At 51.9% G+C, this 21,317-nt stretch overlaps 1 protein-coding gene across 4 annotated transcripts in view; it reads right to left on the reverse strand.

The window, feature by feature from the left end:
* Positions 1-21,317, reverse strand: part of ASAP2 (ArfGAP with SH3 domain, ankyrin repeat and PH domain 2) — a 187,503-nt gene that overhangs the window by 5,524 nt on the left and 160,662 nt on the right. For 2 of the 4 annotated variants that reach the window (XM_056122995.1, XM_056122986.1), the window contains exons 17-24: positions 20,119-20,308; positions 18,720-18,805; positions 15,758-15,873; positions 13,046-13,113; positions 11,506-11,619; positions 8,675-8,930; positions 6,004-6,129; positions 3,594-3,753 (exon numbers count right to left, since the gene is read on the reverse strand). In XM_056122995.1, the coding sequence (XP_055978970.1) occupies positions 3,594-3,753; positions 6,004-6,129; positions 8,675-8,930; positions 11,506-11,619; positions 13,046-13,113; positions 15,758-15,873; positions 18,720-18,805; positions 20,119-20,308 (1,116 nt within the window). The remainder of the gene's footprint in view (positions 1-3,593; positions 3,754-6,003; positions 6,130-8,674; positions 8,931-11,505; positions 11,620-13,045; positions 13,114-15,757; positions 15,874-18,719; positions 18,806-20,118; positions 20,309-21,317) is intronic. The other 2 variants (XM_056123012.1, XM_056123002.1) reach the window with 1 other exon arrangement.

The raw sequence follows: 21,317 nt of genomic DNA on the forward strand, positions 1-21,317 counted from the left end.
GACCCAGATTCATGCCCCAGAGTTCTGTCGTGTACATCCTTGGGGTCCCGTTCTGATGATCTGGTCTGGCAGAGCAGCAAAGGGAGCAGTCCCGGGACCCCCCAGAGTACTGTTTGGGAGCTGCTTGCCCTATCACGCCCCCTGAAGAACAGGAAGACAAGAACCGAAAACATTCTGAGTCTCCTGGTTATCAGCCAACTGACATATACAGATTTCCACTTTCTCCCAAGGCAGAGAATTAAAAGAACAAAGAGAACTAGAGAGAAAAGAACTCTGGAGGGCGAAGCAGTGGACAGCCTGGCTCACCGAGGCAGCAGGGAAAGCCCCAGAGTGCTCCTCTCCAGTGCTCTCCCAGGGAACACGGCAGCACCAAGCACAGGCCCAAGTCTGTAGCACTCTGGGTCTCCAGATCCCTGCCCAATCCCGAGCCCCATGGGAGAGGAGATGCTTCTGCTCTTAAGGCAGAAGAGAGCAGCTGGACAGGGTGCCGGGCATGGCTACTGTGACTGTCCGAGAGAACAAAGGGACTACGGTTAACTTGGTTTTTTGCTCCTGCTCTCAGGAAACCCAGGCTTGTGAGTCGAGAAAACTATTTTTTTTTTTTTTGGCCTTTTGGGTCAATCAGCAATGCTCATGGGTTACTCCTGGCTCTGCACTCAGGAAGTACTCCTGGCAGTGCTCAGGGGACCACATGGGATGTCGGGGATCGAACCCGGGTCAGCCTCATGCAAGGCAAACGCCCTCCCCACTGGACTATGGATCTGGCCCGATAAGACTGCTCTTAAAGAACCTGAGCTGATCAAAAAAAGGGCCACATCCAGGGGTCCCCAATGAAAAACCTAGTGAAATTACTGTGTAACAAAACCCACATCTAGTGACCACACACTGTGGAGTCAATTAGTTGTTGTTGGGTTGGGGGGGGGGGGGTTTGGGCCACACCTGGCGGTGCTCAGGGACCAGTCCTGGCAATACTTGCGGGATCATATGCAGGTAAGCTGGTACCATAAGCTTGTAATTAAACTAGGGTTGGTCACCTGCCAGGCAAATGCCATCAGCCTCCGGCCCTGTCGATCAGTTTTTATTGCCTCACGTGAAGTAGCACTTTATAAGATGTGCCCAAGAGAGCACAAGTCTCATGAGGGAACCGCCTCAGTTCAATCCCTGGCACCACACACAAGAATAAAATTAAACGTGCTTAAAAGTTGCCCAAAATAAGAAACTGCCTTCCAATAGCCGGCAAAAACCCACAGTCTTGAGATGAGAGGAAAGGATTTCATGAAATGAAAAGATGGGGCTTGAAAATTGTAAGATAGTGGAAATGAAAGTAAAAGTAAAAGTGGAAATGAAATGCCAAAAAAATTAACTGGAAGACAAAAATTCAAAATCTCCCAGAAGGTGGATGCTGAAAATGAGTACGGAAACAATGCAGAAATGGAAGCGAGAAGGGGGCAAGAGGGTGGACCCCTACAGAAGGCTCAGCTGGGCACCCAGAGGACCAAACGCACCTGCACTTCCAGCCCCGGCCTCTAGGTGGAACCATAGGCTTGGCTCTGGTCTAAGGCATGTCAGGATTGCTTCCAACCAGCAGGAGAACAATTTGGTAGAATCAGATGGAAAAGACACAGTTTTGCAGAGTGCTGTGCCAGCAAGTATACGGACACTCTGTATGCGGGGTGAGAAGTCAACGGATGCATGCTAAACTCCTGAGATTGGAGGGAGTGGTGGGGGTGAGGTAGGCTGTCAGGACAGTTAGCTGGCGTCACAGAAAAAGAGGACAGATTTCAAGGACAGGCCAAAGGAATCTCACATTTGGATTATCATGGGGAAAAAAAGTAGCGGCGTGAAAAATGTAATGAGGTTCCTGAGAAGCGAAAGATGTGGTTTCTATCCTGAAGGGCTGGATCATGCAGCTGTGAGCACTGAAGGGGCAGGGCTGTACCAGGGTGGGGCAGGGGACATCAGAAGGCAGGGGTGGGGAGGGAGGGCGGGAGCAGGGAACTGTGGCGTCCCAGTTTTTGACAGGGAGAGGTGAGGAGGCTGATGGAGAGATGGCAGGTTTGTTTCAGCTGGGGACTGACTGGTCAAGTGAATGGCCTCTGGGTGCCATTTAAGCGCGTTAATGGCCATGATCCAGATGCACAAATTAATCTATGGAGAGAGCAGCACGCTACAGAGATGCCTCCAGATCCCCAAATCACCATTCAGTTAAAAAAAAAAAAATTAACTCCAAGTCCAGCACCCTGTGAAAAGTTTAGTATTCCAGGAGCATGTGGCCGCAAAACCAAGAGTAGCACACCTCATTTGATGGGGTGTAAGGTTGAAGACAGCCAATCTTCATTTATATATATATATATATATGTACAAATATGTAGATAAATACACACACATACCTTGGTACGCAAGACTCAAATTCTTTTTTTTTTTTTTTTTTGCTTTTTGGGTCAAACCCGGCAATGCACAGGGGTCACTCCTGGCTCTGCACTCAGGAATCACCCCTGGCGGTACTTAGATACCATATGGGATGCTGGGAATCTGAACCCGGGTCAGCCACGTGCAAGGCAAACGCCCTACCTGCTGTGCTATCGCTCCAGCCCAGACTCAAATTCTAACAACATGTTAATGATCTCTAGTACAGGAGCTTAATAATTCCAAGATGAGATACAACAATTTTCACACACTTTCCTCTAAGGAAACCTTTTTGATCATTTTCAATTATTCGTAACAAGTAATAAAAATAAATTGCTTAGCATCTGCCTTTTGGGCAGGCTTGGGTGGTGGTCGTGGGAAGGTGTAATGGTGGTGGGATGGGTGTTGCAATATTGAATGCAATCAATCACTGTGAACAAGTCCTTGAAACTAAAAGTTGAAAGAAAGAGTTCTGCATAAATTATTTGTGCGTATACATGGGGCTGAGGGGTCTCCCCAGTAGCCCACAGTGATGGGTCTGACGATCAGGTGCTGCTCAGGCCTGGTGATAGGGGACCTCTGTGGCCACACATGGTGCTGAGCACAGGGCAGAGAAGGAGAGGGGTTCCGCAAGGCAAGGCGTGCAAGTCACAACCCTGGATCTATGTTACTGTTGTTGTTTTGGTCTGGCATTTACACCCAGTGCTCAGGGCTTACTCCTGACTCTGTGCTCAGGAATCACTCCTGGTGGGGTTTAGGGGGCCATATGGGATGCCAGGGATCGAGCCTGGGTCAGTCCTGTGCAAAGCAAGTGCCCTGTCCACCACACCCTGGCCCTGGATCAAAAAAAACATTTTATGTTTGTCTTTGGACAACACCTGGCAGTGCCCAGGGTTCCGCACTCAGGGATCACTCCTGCAGGGCTCAATGCAGGATGCTGGGGATCGAAGTCAGGTCTGCCACACGCAAGACAAGAGCCCTACCCGCTGTACTCGTACTCGCTCTCAGCCCAGATACATGACTAAGACCCCCAGGACCCAACAAATTCATTTCGCCAGGCTGGACTTCAAACATTACGGAAACAGAAATGATGGGAGCTTTCAAATGCTCATTCAGAAAGACTGAGAGATGGAAGCACCGCCCTGGGGATGCTCCCTGAGGGCAGGCAGTGGGAGGCAGGTGCTTACCCGGGAGCAGGTCTCTTCTGGGGGGGTCGGCTGGGTGGCTGCGGAGGCAGTGGTGGGGCTGAGGCCTTGCTGGGCAGAGTGGACTTGTTCTGCTGGCTCAGGACGTCCATCACATTGGACAGCTTTGCTCCGGGAGGGGCCTGTGTGGGAGCCAGGGAATCTGTTGAGAGAGAGAATGGGGGGAAGAAAGAGGAGGAGGAGGAGGAGGAGGAGGAGGAGGAGGAGGGAGAGAGAGAAAATGAGTGGGAGGGAGAGAGGGGGAGAGAGAGGAAGAATGAGAGGGAGAGGGAGAAAGAGATGGAGGGAGAGGGAGAGAGATAGGGAGGGAGAGAAAGAAGAGAGAAAGAATAGAGGGACAGAGGGGGGAGAGGAGAATGAAAGAGAGAGAGGGAGAAAGAGGGAGGTAGAGGGAGAGAGGGAGAAAGAGAGAGTCAGGCCTGGATGCAATGCTTCCTACCTCCTTCTTTTATTTTTTATTTGCTTTTTGGATCACACCCGGCGATGCACAGGGGTTACTCCTGGCTCTTCACTCAGGAATTACTCCTGGAGGTGCTCGGGGGACCATATGGAATGGTGGGAATCGAACCTGGGTTGGCCGCGTGCAAGGCAAACGGCCTGCCCACTGTGCTATCGCTCCAGCCCCTCCCCACCTTCTTGCAGAGGCTCCTTAGGCAGTGCTTTCCGCCCCCATGGCTATGCCCCAAGGAACATCTAACTGCTGTTTCTCTGCAGGTACCAAACCCCTTCCCAAGCGGCACGAATGCGGAAGTTGCAAACCAGATCAGGCTTAAGAGGTTTTCTGAGTTCTGAGTCTTTTTGCTATGAGGATCACACCCGGCGATGCTCAGGGGTTACTCCTAGCTCTGCACTCAGGCATCACTCCTAGCAGTGCTTGGGGGACCATATGGGATGCTGGGGATCCAACCCATGTTGGCCTGTGTGCCAGGCAGGTACCCTCCCCAATGTGCTATCATCACTCCAGCCCCTGTGAGTATTTCCGGTCTCGTGTTCCCTAGCCTGCAGCCCTGACACCAGCAGGGCCTTCTTCGGGTCTGTTCTCTCAGCCTCAGCGAGCTCCGAGGGTGCTACCCCTTGTGCCCAAGACTGTGAGTCCGAAACTCCAGAAAGGCTCTGCCAACAGGGTGGAAGGCAGGAAGAATTCCTTATTCTTGAAGATTTACCGAGAAGACAGTGAGACGAAGTTTGTTTGCACGACTCACAGTGCTAGGATGGGGCTGGGCCATGAGCTGGGCGAGCCTCAAGCTCATCTGGCGATGCTCAGGGCTCTGTGCTTGGGAATCACTTCTGGTGGGCTCAGGGGATCACAGGGGGTGCCTGGGATTGAACCTGGGTTGGCCGCGTGCAAGGCAACTGCCCTTCCAGCTGTACCATCACTTCAGCCCCTCAAGGTGTCCTTCTTGAGGACAACCTTCCTTGGGACTAGACACTGACACCACAGGGCCAGCAGTTTCCCCTCTGTGGGACAGTCTGGGGTCGGGGTTCCAGAAGACCCCAGAGAGTTCCTTTGAGTCTGTTCTTGTTTCCGGAAGTCTGGGATGCGAATCTCTAGCCCCCAAGTCTGTGGAGACTGAGTGCAGGGAAGCAGCCCCCGGCCTGCGGGAGGTCCTGCAGATGGCCTGGAGTGGATCTGAGCTGCCCGGCTCCACTATGCCTGGCCTTGGGAAGGGCCTTTTGCACCCAGATCCCCGCTTGTCACCAGCTGGCACGTATGTACGTACTGCCTCCGGGGCTGGCTCCCTTTTCCTCCTCTCTTAGGGTAGAAAGACAGTGAAAGCCTTGGAACAATGCATACAGCGAACTCCAAGCAAGCCCCTAGACGCTGCCATGCCTCCCTCCCCCAGCCCATGCACAGGAAGCAGCTGCAGTGACTGGAGCTCAAGCTCAAGTGCTCACACACCCCTCCACCTGCTCTGTTGGTGGGATGAACCTCCTCCCAGCCCCTACCTGGGCTCTGGCACTTTTACCCCTAGATTGACAAGGAGCAAAACCAGACGCCCACCTTCTAGACCGCAACTACTTCCAAAGGGCTGTTGCTCAAAAGTCTGAGACTCGAATGGCCTTAGCAGATGAAGCCTAAGGCTGATCCATGAAGGCAGACATGCTGCCCAAGTGTTGGGTTTAGATGGAGCCATTCTGTTGGGGTGTGTGTGTGGCGGGGGGGGGGGGGGGGGGGGGTGGTGGTGGTGGTGGCAGTGGAAGTGTGCAGTGCAGACAGGAGCGAGAGTGTAACTGGGGAGGGAGTGCTGGGAGGGAGGGGCCATGGAGAAGCCCAGGCCATGGCAGGCAGTTCCATGGTACCCACAAGTGGCCACCAAAAGCATCCCTAGTCATCCACACCAGCAGTCCACAGGGAAGGGGAAAAAAAGGGCAAAAAAAAAAAAAAATGTACTGGTAGATGTGACGCGGACCGGTGGATGAACAGCTGGCAGATCTGATGAAGATCTCTGCCTGCTGACACCGTCCACACTTACAGACTTTGTCTTCCACGTGGCATGAGCTGGGGTGGCTGTCTGAGCTGCACACACAGGCACGCACACACACGCGACCAGCACGCACAGGCGCGCACACACGCGTGCACATGGGCACAGAACAAAAAACAGAAACAGAACATGGCATTACTGACCCTCGCCCTGACCCAATGGCCAAGACGACTCTTCTAGAAATGCACTTCACAAGAGAACAGCGGGCTTTAAAATTCCTTCCCTGACATGTCTGGAAGAAAGACTGATTTGCTCTCCAAGGAAGGATGCTTTAGGGAATATTTCCAGCTGGTTTTCTTAGCGTCTTAATTACAAAAAAAAATCCTGATTTTATATGACGCGTTTATTGCTGAGATGGGAAAGCAGAATCCTGAGCTGTTGGACTTCGTGCTGTGGCACGTCTGACTCTTTGGGAAGTGCTCTCAGGGGCCCAAGGACTCAGCAGCACTATAGCCCGTGGTATTCTCAGGTGGAGGCAAGGTGCAAATCAGCAGGTGGTATGCTCCTGCCTCCTCCTGCAAACACACCTCTGAGCACCTGTCAGCACAGCTGATGCCAACAGAGAGAGCCTGGTGCGGTGGCCACAGCCCAAGGTCCCCATCCCCCTCACAGCTCAGTGGCTTCCTCAGGGAGCCTCTTCTCAGGGCCCTGGGGCAATGTCTGGCCCACCCGGGCAGGGCTAGGCCTGGAGATTCGAGGTGGCCCCACCTGCACTGGCCTGGCCCAGGGCCCAGCGGAAGTCTTATGCGCCTGGTGCAGACAGTTTGGTTGCATCTGCTTGAGACTCTGTGCTGCCTGCAATCACGTGTGGGACCATGTGAAGACTAGATGCAGCTTTCGCAAGGCCACGTGGGGCCAGCAAGGACGAAGCACATCATCAGAGGAAGAAAGCGAGTCAACACAATAGTAATGGGAACAGGGAGAAACCAATGGAAAACCCCTCAGAATTAGTTGTCCGTTCTTTTCTTTTCTTTTTTCTTTTTTTTTGCGAGGGGGGATATACCGAATAGTGCTCAGGGCTTACTCCTGGCTCTGTACTCAGGCATCACTCCTGGTGGGGTCGATGGGACTGGTACCACGGACTGAACCTGCGGTCCTATCTCTCTGGCCTCTTTCATCTTATCCAATAGAGCAGGATAACATCTTCCCTCGTAAGACAGAGTGGGTGAGAGCCACTGGAGGGGGGCCGGGAGAAACCAAGCACCTTCACCCTGGCCTTACAAATTAGTACCTATGTGCTCACAGGATGTTGAGAGGAGGGCAAGGCAGGGACAGAGAGACACCACCCAGGGAGTGACCTCCCATGCTGGCCGCACTGGCCTGGGTCCTGCTGACCAGAGTGACAAGATAGTAAGGGGGGAAGGGGCGGCTGTGGGATCTGCTCCTGAAACATCCAGACGAGTTCAGGCACCGCCATGTCAGGCCTCTGCCTGGAGTGACAAACATGGGTGATTTTCCCTGATAGAGCTCAGTTCACGACGGGTGACACCTGCCAGTCCTCTCTCTCTTTCTCTCTCTCTCTCTCTCTCTCTCTCTCTCTCTCACACACACACACACACACACACACACACACACACAGAGGCAGTGAAGTTCAGGCTGTGGCATGTCCGACTCTTTGGGAAGTGCTCTCAAGGACCCGAGGACTCGACAGCTCTAGTGGCCCCATGGTGTTTTCAGGTGGAGCCATGGGTGAAAATCAGGGACAGCAGGTGGCTCTTACTCCTGGCCCTGGCACTTAGGAATCACTCCTGGCAGTGCTTTGGGAGACCATACTGGGTGCTGAGGATTGAACCCCATATGCAAGGCAAGAGCCCTACCCACTGTTTTTATTTTTAAATGAATATATGTGAACTGTGACATCCACTTCACTGTTACAACATCCCAAATGGGGTGGGTGTCGTTAGCACAGGTACTTGGGGGGCACTGAGGGGCCAATCCACAAGGAAAAGTCCTTCCTTGTTTTGTTTTTGGGCCACACACGGAGATGCTGGTGTTGGGAGGGGAAGCCAGGAATCAGAGCTGGACAAAACACATGTTCTCTCTGAGTGCAGAGGGAGACGATGTTTATCATCAGCCAGGGCACTGCGCTCTGAACGGGCATCATTCGGTCATTTCCCAGGGGTCAAAGATAAGTGCGACAAGTTGGCAGATAGGGATAAAGTAAAAAGAATCAAGGTACAGGGAGGGATGGTGAGAGGTGACCAGCACAGCACCACACCAGTAAGGCCTGCAGGAAACCACTGACACAGCTAGCAGCAAGCAGAGCTGCCCCCGCCCTCAGTGGCCAGGAGTGTGTGTGTGTGTGTGGTGGTGGTGGGGGTGGGTGGGTGGGGGGAAAACCCTGCCCCCTCCAGAGCACAACACAAGCCGAGCCAGGAGGAGAACATGGCCAAGATGCCTTTTAGGTCCCAAGCATTAGGAGAATGGTGGGATTCCTCCGGAAGTGAAATAACGAGACTGTAAAGTGCTGAACCCCAGATGGAATCAGCATCCTGACCGGACCTGAAGTGAAGCAACTGGGGACCTGTCAGAGCAGCACCCCCAGCCCCCGGAGCACGGAGGGCTGCAGCAGCACTGTACCTTTGGCAACGTTCCGCGGGGGGAGCGGGGGGGCGCTGGCAGTGCTGGGGGCGACAGGCTGGGTGGAGGGTGGGCTTCCGCTCAGGATGGTCCCGTACGTCTCATTCTGCAGGATGTTGGGCACGAAGCTCCTCTGCTTGTCCTTGGCAAGGCCGACGGCGTCTCTGGCCAAAGACGTGGTGGTGTTGGACTGGAGCTGGCCGGAGCCCAGCTGGTAGAAGCTGACCGGTCGGTCCTCTCGCCGGCTGGGGCTGGGCTGCAGAAGGCGTCAGGCGGTGTGTGAGATGCAGCTCACTGACCTCTGCGAGCAGGGCCCAGCCTATGGCGGGGGACACCCTCAGGCACACGTGGGACCTGGGGCAACTGCAGCTCCCAACTGCCATGTGAGAACTGCGAGATGGACTGAAAATTCACTGTTCTTGGCTTCTCTGAGGGATGCGGTCCCTGTACCCCCCACCCCACCAGGATGGAGAAGTTACAGGCTTTTGAATAGGGAGGATTTCATCTTGACTAGTCAGAGCTCTTTCACTCTAGTTCCACACATCTGAATACATGGTTTTTAGATTATGAAACAGTTGAGAGCTGGTCTGGGCACCAGTGCACCACGGTGGGATTGTGACTTCCGGGATCAGACAACCAGGGTCCATGGGCTGCTGCTACCTATTTTTGTAAATAAAGCTTTAATGGAACACGATGATGCTTGGACACTTACATCTTACCCAAGGCTGCTTTGGGGCCACCACAGAGGAGATGAAGCACTGCGACATTACTCTGGCCCCTTTAAGAGCTACTGTCCTGGGTGTTCCTTGAAGAGTGTGGGCATGGACTCATAACTTGAGCATATTACACTGAATTCCCATTTTCAAATGTCAGCTTCATTTTTAATGAATGGTTATGATCCTAAGTCACATACCCTAACTTGAACTGCTCTAGTTCAGTGCTAGGGGCTTGCACCCTCAGTGTAAACGTGTCACCCCACGACGCCCTGTGGGACACCAGGCACAGTGAAGGGTCTGCCCCAAACAGGTGGAGCCCAGGTCAGGAGCCAACACTCAGCAGCTGACAGCTGAGGGCTCACTCAGGGCAGCAAACGGCAGCACCAGCTCAGAAACTTCACTTGGGCAGGCCACCCTCTGCCCCCCGGGTCCAGTCTGTGACTTATGCTTGGGGAAGAGCCACAGTGAAGGTTGTGTTTCAAACCTTTGCTGGGGTTAGAGCAATAGCAATAGCACAGCGGGTAGGGCGTTTGCCTTGCACGTGGCCAACCCGGGTTCTATTCCCAGCATCTCATATGGTCCCCTGAGCACCACCAGGAGTGATTCCTAAGTGCAAAGCCGGGAATAATCCTTGAGCATCGCCAGGTGTGACCCAAAAAGCAAAACAAAAACAAAAACGAAACAAAACAAAAAACAACTTTGCTTTTTAACAGGTGGTCAGTATAAGCCAAGCTCTTTCCATTTGGTGCCATTTTCTAGTGGAACTCAGTGAAAAAATTCTCTTGTAATTTAAGAAATGAGTTATTTGCCAAATAAACAAATAACAACAACAACAACAACAAGAGCACAACTAGCTTTAGAAAAGCCACACATGTAATGAGAGCCTCATGCCAGAGCTCATGCCAGAGCACCACACTCTCCAGTAGTGCAGTGTAAAGGTGGATATGGCGTGCATCACTGCCTCACAATAGGAAGGTCTGTGGGCCTCGGAGACAGTCTCTGAGACTGGTGTGTGAAAGGCAGCCATCCACATGAGCAATGCAGTGGTAGTCAGGGGACTTGGGGCGAGCTGGCAAGAGCCCTCATCTGCTCCATTGGTTTTCAACTTATCTCCACGTCTGCCTCCAAATGCCTGCTTCGCTCTGGCTGACTCTTGTCTGAGGCGTTCACATTCCCGTTCAGTCAAGAGTTGGAACAATGAACAGGGAAGAGGCAGGAAAGGTCTTCTAATTCAGTTTTTTTTAAAATTTTATTTATATATATGTATATATTTTGGAGGGGTGCACACCCAGCAATGCTCAGGAATTACTCCTGGCAGACTCAGGGGACCATATAGGATACTGGGGATGAATCCAGGTTGGAGGGGCGGTGCATGCAAGGCAAATGCCCTACCCACTCGCTGTACAGCCTATTGCTCCAGCCCTGTTTTCCCTGTTCAGTTTTTTTTTTTTTCTTCTTGGCGATGCACAGGGGTTTCTCCTGGCTCTGCACTCAGGAATTACTCCTAGCGGTGCTCAGGGGACCATATGGGATGCTGGGAAACGAAGCCAGGTCAGCCACGTGCAAGGCAGACGCCCTCCCCGCTGTGCTATTGCTCCAGCCCCTCCCCTGTTCAGTCTTAAAGGGTAACTTGGCAAACTCGACGACTGACAATGCAGAACGTTGGCTCTTTCTCACAAGCTCTCAGTTTTCTCTGAAAGAGGATCATTCAACCTTTTCGTGCTTGTGGATGGGCATTTGTCCTGCATGCAGTTAGAATCAAGGTGATAGACAGACCAGCTGGTTTTCAACCTATCTACGCTGCACAGCAGGACCGGTCCGCGAACCGGTGTTTGAAGGACTCTGCTCTAAGACGCGCCAGATGCAAAGGCTGCCCTGAGCTTCCCTTCCAATCAAGGAGGAACCACTGCCTGCGATGACATCATCACACAGCCCTGTGTGTTACCGTGTGAAGGTGACATTGGGGAATGGGTGAAACCCACAGAGATGAGTAGAAGTAAAAGCCAGTTTATTTTCTTTCCTAGAGCTTTTCTGCTCTAATGACAGCCTGGGGCTCACTGCGCTCTTGAATGAAGCATCTCACAAAACTCAAGGTTGGACAACCTGAGCACAGACCTGCAATTTCTCATCCATGTCGTCATCACTTTCATCCAGGTCCTCGTGTAGCAGTCGCCATTCATACTCAACGTGAACATGGGAGTTAAACCTTCCAGACAAGGCCTGGGTCAGCTGCGAAGAAAAAAGCATTATTAGTGTTCATGCACTCAGTCATGGAGGCGGCATCCGCCAGATGTCTAGAAGACGGCAGGTGGGCACCTGCGGGAGGAAGGGAGGAGGGAGAAGCCAGAGTCACAAGATAAGCCCCTTCCTTGATGCACAGAAGTTCAAATCTGATAACTTGCCTTAAGTGTTGTGCAAACTGTCAAGTGCTCTATCCACACAGGGCAAGGAATATTAGAGATCTGCGGGACAGTGGTTGGCCTGAAGGTGCTAAGAAGTGCACATGGGAAGAGAGTGCAGAGGAACAAAGCATCCAGCCTTTCTCCAACCAGGAGAATGGAGTCCTACCAGAAATGATGTGAATGACCCTGATCTCCATCCTAAGGAAGGTAGCTGGTGCTCTCTGGTCAAAAGGCACAAGGGAGAGATTAATTCATCAAGGGCAATGAATGTCTCAGGAGATGAGGGCTTAATCTCTGCAGCCAGATGGCAGCCGTGTGTCCTAGGGTGCGATACTTAACCTCTGCATGCCATTTCTTCACTGGTCACTGTCAATGTCACTGTCCTCCTGTTATTCATTGATTTTCTTGAGCGGGCCCAGTAACATCTCCACTGTGAGACTTTGTTGTTACTGTGTTTGGCATATCGAATACGTCACGGGGAGCTTGCCAGGCTTTGCCGTGTGGGTGAGATACTCTCGGCAGCTTGCTGGGTTCTCCAAGAGGGGTGGAGGAATTGAACTCGGATCAGCCATGTTGACTGCACGCAAGGCAAACGCCCTACCCACTGTGCTATTGCTCCAGCCCTCTTCGCTCGTAAAATGGGGCAAATGGTAAAAGCCATGTAAAAAGGTAATTACAAACTAAAAATGAGTAAATGGGTGGGGAAGTGCTCAGAACAATATCTCTTATCCTATACGTCCCTGGTTCTTTTTCTGGGCACTTACTATGCATCCATTGCTTTAAAATTTAACAATAATTTGTGCCACCACCTTGCAAACTGGTGGTGCTCACTCCACTTTAACTTTATTTATTGGTGACTTCCCAAATGCAAACTCAGGTCTACCTGACCTGACTAGGCTGTCCACTGGCCACACCATTGTCTCTTTCCCCTAAATAGGTCAGGAAAAGATGGTGCTAATAATTGAGGGGGGGGGGGGTGCGGAACGGAGTCAGAAGCCAGCTCTAATTCCACAGCAGAGCCAAAGATGTGACTGTCTCCAGGGCGGTGTTCCAATAGCCCCAGACACACGGTGGCAGCGAACGTAGACTCATGCTCCGAGTCTCACTTTGTGGGCTCGGGTTGCCTCCTCCTGAGCCCCTTCCTGTGTTTTCTCCCAGTTGCTCTGATAGGACTAGGAGGCTCAGGGGTAAGCCCCACATCCCCCTTGCAGGGGGCCCCAGCGACCCACCCACACAGCCACAGGGACACTCACCAGCTCCTCGCAGTGCTCGTGTCTGAGGCGCTTGGCAATGTCCAGTGGGGTCTCTCCGGACTCATTAGCTGCAAGAGGGAATGGGGAGGGTGGGAAGGAGAGTTACAGGCCAAACCAAGCCAAGACCTGAGGCTGAAAGGCTTCTGCAAGGACAGAGCAGGGGCACTGAGGCAAGGTAAGAGGGACTGAGGCAGCACAGTGGAGGGGCCGAGGCTCGCCTGTGTCTGTCTATGATGGGGCAGGGCCTTTGGTCGGACTGGAAAGGTTGGTAGCATCTGGCTCAGGAAAATATGTATCCAGACTGTAAGCTTTATCATTATAAGGAAGTCTGACACAACTCTCTACCCAAAAGTGCTGCTCATTTGATACAATAAATGTGGCACTTTCTTTAGAGCAGGCCGTAAATGTGAAAATCTATTGTATATTTCCTCCTTGTTTAAAAAATTGGGGGGGGGTCTACCTGGTGGTGCTGAATGTACCATACGTGATACCAAGGACTGAACTAGGATCAACTTCACGCAAGGCAAGTGCCTTAACGCCTATACACGCCTATACAATCTCTATGACACATGTCCTTTTTTTTTTTTCTTTTTAAATAAAAGCCCCAGTCAACAAGATTTGGTCACCAGTTTTTCTTCTGTGGCGTGAAAGCACTCCCAAGTGTTTTTCAGGGAGACCCGGGGGCAGTCCTGGCAACCATGTACCAATGGGCCGTTTGGTGGAATGCCAGAGCCAAGGACACAGAGCTGCTCAGGCCCTTGGTGCTGGGGACCACCAGGTCCCCCCCAGTGGTGCTCTGGCTCTATGAGAAACATACTGACCCCCAAGGCTTTGCCCAGTGGTGTTCAGGGTACCAAGTGGTACTGGGGATCACCCTAGGGTACTAGTTCCAGTACTAACCCTGTCTTCCCAGTTCTCGATCTTTAGTTTTTTAAAAGGAAATTCGCACGCAAGCAGAACTGTGACTCCCAGTCTCCTGGCTGTCTAGGGGGTTTTAAACCCAGGATTCCAGCTGGGCTCCACAGGGGAGGCTGAGCACAGCCGCTGCCAGGTGCTGTGGCAGCAGGGGAGTGAGGGAGGTGAGTAGAGTGAGTGTCCCTCAGAGGAAGGACTTGGGGACCCTGAGAGAAGGGGCAGGAAGCAGCATCCCCTCCAACCTGAACCAGTACAGCACCTGGGTCTGCTCAGGTTGAGAAGCAAAGGCTGACAGATTGTGTCTGGAACGCTGAGTAAGTAAAGGCTGTGGGGCCCAACCTTGGCCTCTTCTTTCTTTTTTCCCCTCCATTTTTTTTGTTTTGGTTTTGGGGCGACGCTGGAAATGCTCAGGGGTTGACTCTGCATTCAGAAAGATCTCCTTGTTGTGCTTGGGGGACCATTTGGGGTGCCAGGGATTGAACCTGGGTCAGCTGTGTATAGGGCAAGAGCACTACCCTACCTGCTGTATTACTGCTCTGGCTCCCACCTTTCATTTTTCTTTTTTAATTTTTTATTAGTGAAACACCATGAGGAACAGTTGTAGACTTATAAATTTTTGTGCGTGGGTTTCAGTTATACAATGATTGAGTATCCATCCCTCCACCAGTGCCCATTCTCCACCCCCAATGATCCCAGTAACCCTCCCACCCCACCACTCCAGCCCCCCATCTCTGTGGCAGGGCATTGCCTTTTGTTCTCTCTCTCCTTTTGGGTGTTGTGGTCTGCAAAAGAGGCATTGAGTGGCAAACATGTTCGGTCTATAGTCTACTTTCAGTATGCACTCCCATCCTGGGAGGATCCTCCCAACACCCTTTATTTGGTGCTCCCTTCTCTATCTGAGCTGCCTTTTCCCCTAGCATGTGTGGCTGGCCTCCAAGCCATGGAGTAAACCTCCTGGTACTTATCTCGACTATTCTTGGCTGTTAGTCTCCTATTTTGTTACTTTATGTTCCCCAGATGAATGCAATCTTTCTATGTCTGTCCCTCTCTTTCTGACTCATTTCACTTAGCATGATACTTTCCATGTAGTACCACTTGTATGTAAATTTCATGACTTCATCTTTTCTAACAGCTGCATAGTACTCCATTGTGTAGATATACCAAAGTTTCTTTAACCCGTCATCTGCTCTCGGGCACTTGGGTTTTTTCCAGATTTTGGCTATTGTGAATACTGCAGCAATGAACATAGAAATGCAGATGTCATTTTGACTATACATTTTTGCCTCTTTGGGATATATTTCCTGGAGTGGTATTGCTGGGCCAAGTGGAAGCTCAATTTCTAATTTCTTGAGAATCGTCCATACTATTTTCCAAAAGGGGCTGAACCAGTCGGCCTCCCCACCAGCAGTGAAGGAGGGTCCCTTTCTCGCCACATCTGAGCCAACACTGGTTGCTTTTGTTCTTTTGGATGTGGGCCAGTCTCTGTGCTGTGAGATGATATCTCATTGTTGTTTTGATCTGCATCTCCCTAATGAATAGTGATGCAGAGCATTTTCTCATGTGCCTTTTAGTCTGGCCCCCACCTTGACATCTTCTGATCCATCCAAGGGCTGCAGATGATGGACAGATGGAGGGGGCCCTCGATCAGTACCAGAACACTCAGGGAGAGGCCTATGCTCCTGGGAAGGCAGAGTTCCCTCAGCTCTGCCAGCCTCCCAGACATTTGGACTATCCTCTGCATAGTACCGGAAGTGCTGACGGCATGGAGGCCACCAGGCACCCAAGGGCCCTGCTCACCTATCTCGATGGAGGCCTTCCCCCGCAGCAGCAGCTTCAGGCACTCGGCGTTGTCCGTCAGGCAGCAGTAGTGCAGCGCTGTGCTGCCTTTTCCCGTCTGCTTGTCCAGATTCCCACTGCCCAAGGACAGCCACAGAGAGAGAGAGAGAAGAGGAAGTCACAGGCAGAACCTGGGGAGCTCGAGGGGCACGAGTGGGAGAGGGAGCATCCTGCCAGGTAGGGCCTGCCCCGAGCACGTAGCCTCTGGGCTGCATGAGACGGTCAGGGCGTAGGGACCCCATGTAATTGAAGAGCAAAGGGAAGGAGGTTCTAGGCACCTTGGCCGGGGCTGAGGGGCTGCATGCCTCCCAGGAGCGATGTCTGGACTAGGTATCTTCCCCTCTCTCCCGAGCTGACCAGGCGCCTGTCAGGGCCTCAGGAGGTCTGTCTCCCAGGTTGGGCAATGTTCCTTTCCCTGGTCACCCAGGCTCTCACCTAAGAGGCTGAGCTCCCAGGGCTCCTGAACATGAACAAAGAGGGAACAGAGGGGCGTTTTTCCCACCTAACTTCTTTTTTGTTTGGTTTTGGTTAGGGAGCCACACCCAGTGGTGCTCAGGGATCACTCCTGGGAGGGCTCAGCATGCCAGGGAGAAAATTGGCATTGGCCATTCATAAGGCAAGTGCCCTACTCACTGTACTATCGCTTCAACCCGCCCCCAAAACACATTTTTTATTTTTAGTTTTGGGGCCACCCCCTGTGTATCCAGTACTTACTCCTGACTCTATGCTCAGGGATCACTCCTGCAGGCTTGGGAAACCATATGGGGTACAGGGGATTGAACTCTGATCGGTCATGAGCATGGCAAGCATCCTACCCACTGTGCATCTCTGGCCCCGAGCCACCTAAATTCTTTATCTGAGTGAAGAAAGTATAGGACAAGTGGTTCCACAAGCAAAAAGTGTGGAAAACATTTCAAGAGTAAAGGATAAAAGCAACCCATCCAATTTCACAGACTTCTCTTAGAAACAGGACCTCACTGCATAGAAAACTTTCATTATTAGGCATCTTCTGCCAAAACTTAACTGGGCCAGTTCATCCATGTGTTATTCTAAGGCCTCATGAAAACATAGATCAAGATGAATAGGTACTTAAAAAGCAAAGGCTTAGGAAAAACTCATTTGGACCATGCTTCCTTCTTCCTAACAGCGAACCATCCTTCCTTCTTCCTAACTGTCTGCTTCCCGATGGATTTAGGGTCTCCTGGTCCAGCCACCCTTTCTGCTCCCAGACCCCCAAACACCATGTACTAGAGGGGGCCACAGAAAACACAGGCTGAGCCCCTTGGTTGTACAAAGGACCAGGGCACAGAGAAGGGCAAGGCCAAGTCACTCTGGGATAAAAAGAGGGTAAAGGGGTGGCCTTGATCTCTGAGTAAGACTCTGGTAGGGAGCTCACCAACTGCCACCGTGTGCCAGCTGGGGAGGACAGCACACATCAAGCACAGTAGCATCACCTGCACAGACAGGGCTACAAACACAAAGGCCCAGGTACGGCAGGCGAGAAGGCGCGAGGAGATTATCAAACGTTCGTCGGATTGAAAAGAACCCCCAGAAGGTGAGAAAGCGCCCATCCCCACTCTGGGCGCAGAGCTGTCACTGGAGCTGCCGTTGTGTCCTGAGAAGGGGGGACAGCAGGCTCCGTACTGCTGGACCAACGGTGGCAAAGCTGCCGCTGCCAGCAATACTTTCAGTGTCATGAAAGAGCCTCATTTTCTTTTCTTTTTTTGGGGGGGGTTGGGAATCACACTCAGTGAAGCTCAGGGGTTTCTCCTGACTCTGCACTCAGGAATTACTCCTGGTGGTGCTCGGGGGACAATATGGGATGCTGGGAATCGAACCCCAGTCGGCCATGTGCAAGGCAAATGCCCTACTTGCTGTTCTATTGATCCAGCCCCAAGAGCCTCATTTTCTGAGTGCCCCTGTAACCCTCTCGCTCTGGAGAAAAGACACCTGGACTGTCCTCTTGTGCCTCAGAGGATTCATGCTCTGGGAGGGGGGCCTCTTCCCGCAGCTGGATCACAGGCTCCTGAGTCCCCGTGGCCGGGCACTGGGCAAGCATCCAGGCTCCAGCAGAGGGCAAGGGGCCCCATGACCAGCTTCCACTGAGTGAGCAGCCAAGCCCCGTTCCCAGGGAAGGAGCTGGCCATCCATCCCCCTCCTCGTCTTCTGACTATTTCTTCACCTCACCCCCTAGGAATGACAAGGAAAAGCAGAAAAACAAAATGGACCCATGCTTCTGCTCTGTAGAATCAGTGCATCTGGAAAGACTTCAGTGGCTTTTAACAGACAGGGATTAGAGTCGAGATAGCCCTGAACAGGTCTGGTCTGGCCTTCTGCTGCCAGGCAGGTAACATCGAATCCCCAAACCACAGAACTCCGCGGTCTGAACTCAACCGCCCTTAAAGGCATTCCACAGCCTTGCCTTCTGATAAAAAATCAAAACAAATTCTCCAAGCAAGCAACCCAGAGTTCTGGTTTACAATGCCCAGCTTGAACCAGTGGCCGGAGCGTGGGTCAATGTGTCCCTCCAACCAGGATTCCCTCAGGCAGGGTGCCTGAGGGCTTCTCTACAGGACACATCACAGGATGACTGGGCCACAGGCTGTGCACAGAAGGTGGCTGCAGGCTGCAGAGAAAGTCGCTGTCCAGAAGTACTGGACTCTCCCCGAGCCCCAGAGAACAGAAGCCGGGTTCCGCGGGTACCACGCACAAAGGGGCTCTGCTCACATTCTCGGGCACACCTAGGGTTGGCATCAAGGGCCCATCCCAGGCCTGGCAGTATTTTCCCTGTGCTGCAGTCTTAAGTTGAGACCTGGGAAATTCCCACACCTTGGCTGAGGTCATGAGGCAGGACTGGGTTCTTTCCTTAGAAACATCCAGACACAAAGCCCAGCGCTTTGAACGCTCATTATAGAACGCTCACCTGTTCTGGACTAGAAAGTCCACTATGTGGAGGGAAGTGCGGTCCACGGATCTGACTGCGAGATGGAGCGCTGTTTCATCGGGCTCCTGAAAACCAAGCAGGAACAATTCCATAGTGCTATGGTGAGACTTCTGAGCACAGAGCCAGGAGCAGCCGCTGAGCTACACGGTATGGCCCAGCCACTCCCTCACCCCGCCCACCCCCTCGCCACCAACCAGAAAAATATTTCTGCCCGGAAACGGTGTGTGGTCTCTCCCATTGCTAGCGTCCGTGGAGGTGGGCAAGGAGGCTGAGGCCACGCACAGACGCCCTCTCTGCTGCCTCTACTGACATGCAGGCAGAAAGGGCTTGGCCTCCTTCCCAGATCTGCCATGACATTCTGGGCTCAAAAATAAACCCAAAGGAGCTAGAGACATAGCACATGGCACCTGCCTTGCATAGGGCTGACCCAGGTTCGATCCCTGGCACTCCATATGCTCCCCTGAGCCTGGCCAGGAGTGATTCCTCAGTGCAGAGCCAGGAGTAAGTCCTGAGTATGGCTGGGTGTGGCCAGAAACCAAATAAATAACAACAACAAAAACCCCAAAGAATAAAACAACGGGCTGGAGTGGTAGCACAGCGGGTAGGGCATTTGCCTTGCACGCGGCCAACCAGGGTTCGATTCTCAGCATCCCATATGGTCCCCTGGGCACCGCAGGAGTAATTCCTGAGTGCAAAGCCAGGAGTAAACCCTGAGCATCACCTGATGTGACCCAAAAAGAAAAAAAAATTAAAAAAAGAATAAAACAACAATTTCTTCCCATAGAACCTAGCGCGCTCTTCCTTAAGAGAACCACACTGTCAGTATTCCTGGTTACACCACTTCACCATTTTCCTTATTAAAATTTTTTTTCTTCTTTTTTAAAATTGGATTTGGGAGACATACACAGTCTTGGGGACAAATCCCAACTCTGTGCTGGGGGGTTGCTCCCAGGGTGTTCGTGGAGCCAGGTGGTGTCAGGTTTGACCTTGGGTCAGCTGCATGCAAGACAAATACCTCATCCTCTGTACTATCACTCCTGCCCCTTTTTTGTGTGCACCTTTGGGCCACCTCCAGCTGTGCTCAGGGGACATGTGTGGTCCTAGGGATTTGAACTGGGGTCACGGGCAAGCAAGGCAAGTGCCTTAACCTCTGTACTATATGCCCTGGGCTTCTCTTCTATTAAAAAAATTTTTGTTTTGGGGCCACACCCAGAGGTGCTCAGGGCTTACTCCAGGCTCTGCATCAGGGAACACCCCTGGCAGAGCTCAGGGGACTATATGCGGGTCTGGGGATAGAACCTGGGTTGACTGCATGCCCTCTGTACTATTACTCCAGCCCCTATTTCTTTTTTAAAAAACTAGTCAGCTGGCCTCTTACATGTCCATTGGCCAGAGGGATTTTCTCTGTTAGATCCACACCATCAGCATATGCTTGGAGTAATCCGAAAATATCTCTGGTCTTGACGGCCTCACACAGGCTGTGGAGTTTGGCTGAGTTTTCCCCGTGTTTTTTCCTTGCATATTTCCTCTCGATGTACTTGGCAGTGATGTAGTCCTTTCTTGCATTCCTGAAATCAAACATAATTGTCTCATAAATTATCAGGGGCCTCGGCTCGAATACACCCAGCCATTTATTCATCTGTGACATCCCCGTAAAAAGATCCCGGCTCCACTCTCCTTGTAAGAAAACACCAGAGAAAACCACTGGGGAGGGAGCCCACGTGACGTGTGCTGCATCTTTTCTCTGTGACACCTGAGCACTTGCAAGACACACTTGAAACCCTCCAGTTCCCACACAAGAAGCTTCAAGGCCCCACCACCCAGGCACTCCACAATGGGTAGAAGCCTGGGAGGCCCTTGAAGGCAAAGCTTCCATCTTCTCTTTTGTGAAGGTGGCTTTTGCCAAACAAAATAAAAATAAAGTTCCTGAGATACTTCCAAAGAGATAAATGCTCTGCCAGTACTGGAGAAATAGCACAGGGTTAAGGTCCTTGCCTTGAATGTGCCAATCAGGTTCGATTACTGGCACTGCCTAGGGTCCTTGAAGCACTGCCATGAGTGGTCCCTGAGCACACTGACCACAGAGTCAGGAATAAGCCCTGACCACAGCTGGGTATGGTCCAAACAAACCCAAACCCCAAACAATAACAGAAAACAGAGCACATGTGCCCGTCTCCTTTAAGTCTCTTTCCCACCACTGACTGAGAGTTCTGTTCAGACAACCTCTTCAAGGAGGTTGGCAGAGCAACTCTGGGAAGCCAATGATGCCAGGTTCAAATCCTCCCCCTGCCACCCCAGACTAATGACAAGACCCCATGAGAGGTAGGTAAGGTGACACAACTGCTGATGTTACAGTCAGTCTTTGGGAAAGCTTTAAAGGAGAGTAAGAAATACAAGAGTCATTCAGCATTTCACACAATAAATAGCAACAGCCATTAAAAAAGAAAGAAAAACAGCCTAGTCTTTCTGAGAGCCACAATGGATGCTAGACTTCCCGCGATGCCCAAGTCAAAAAGTCTAATAACAACTCCGGAGTCCATTAGCTAATGAATTTAGCAGCACAATGTGGCACACCCA

This window comes from Sorex fumeus, unplaced genomic scaffold (assembly GCF_029834395.1).
Source record: "Sorex fumeus unplaced genomic scaffold, SorFum_2.1 ptg000006l, whole genome shotgun sequence".
Classification (NCBI taxonomy): Eukaryota; Metazoa; Chordata; class Mammalia; order Eulipotyphla; family Soricidae; genus Sorex; species Sorex fumeus.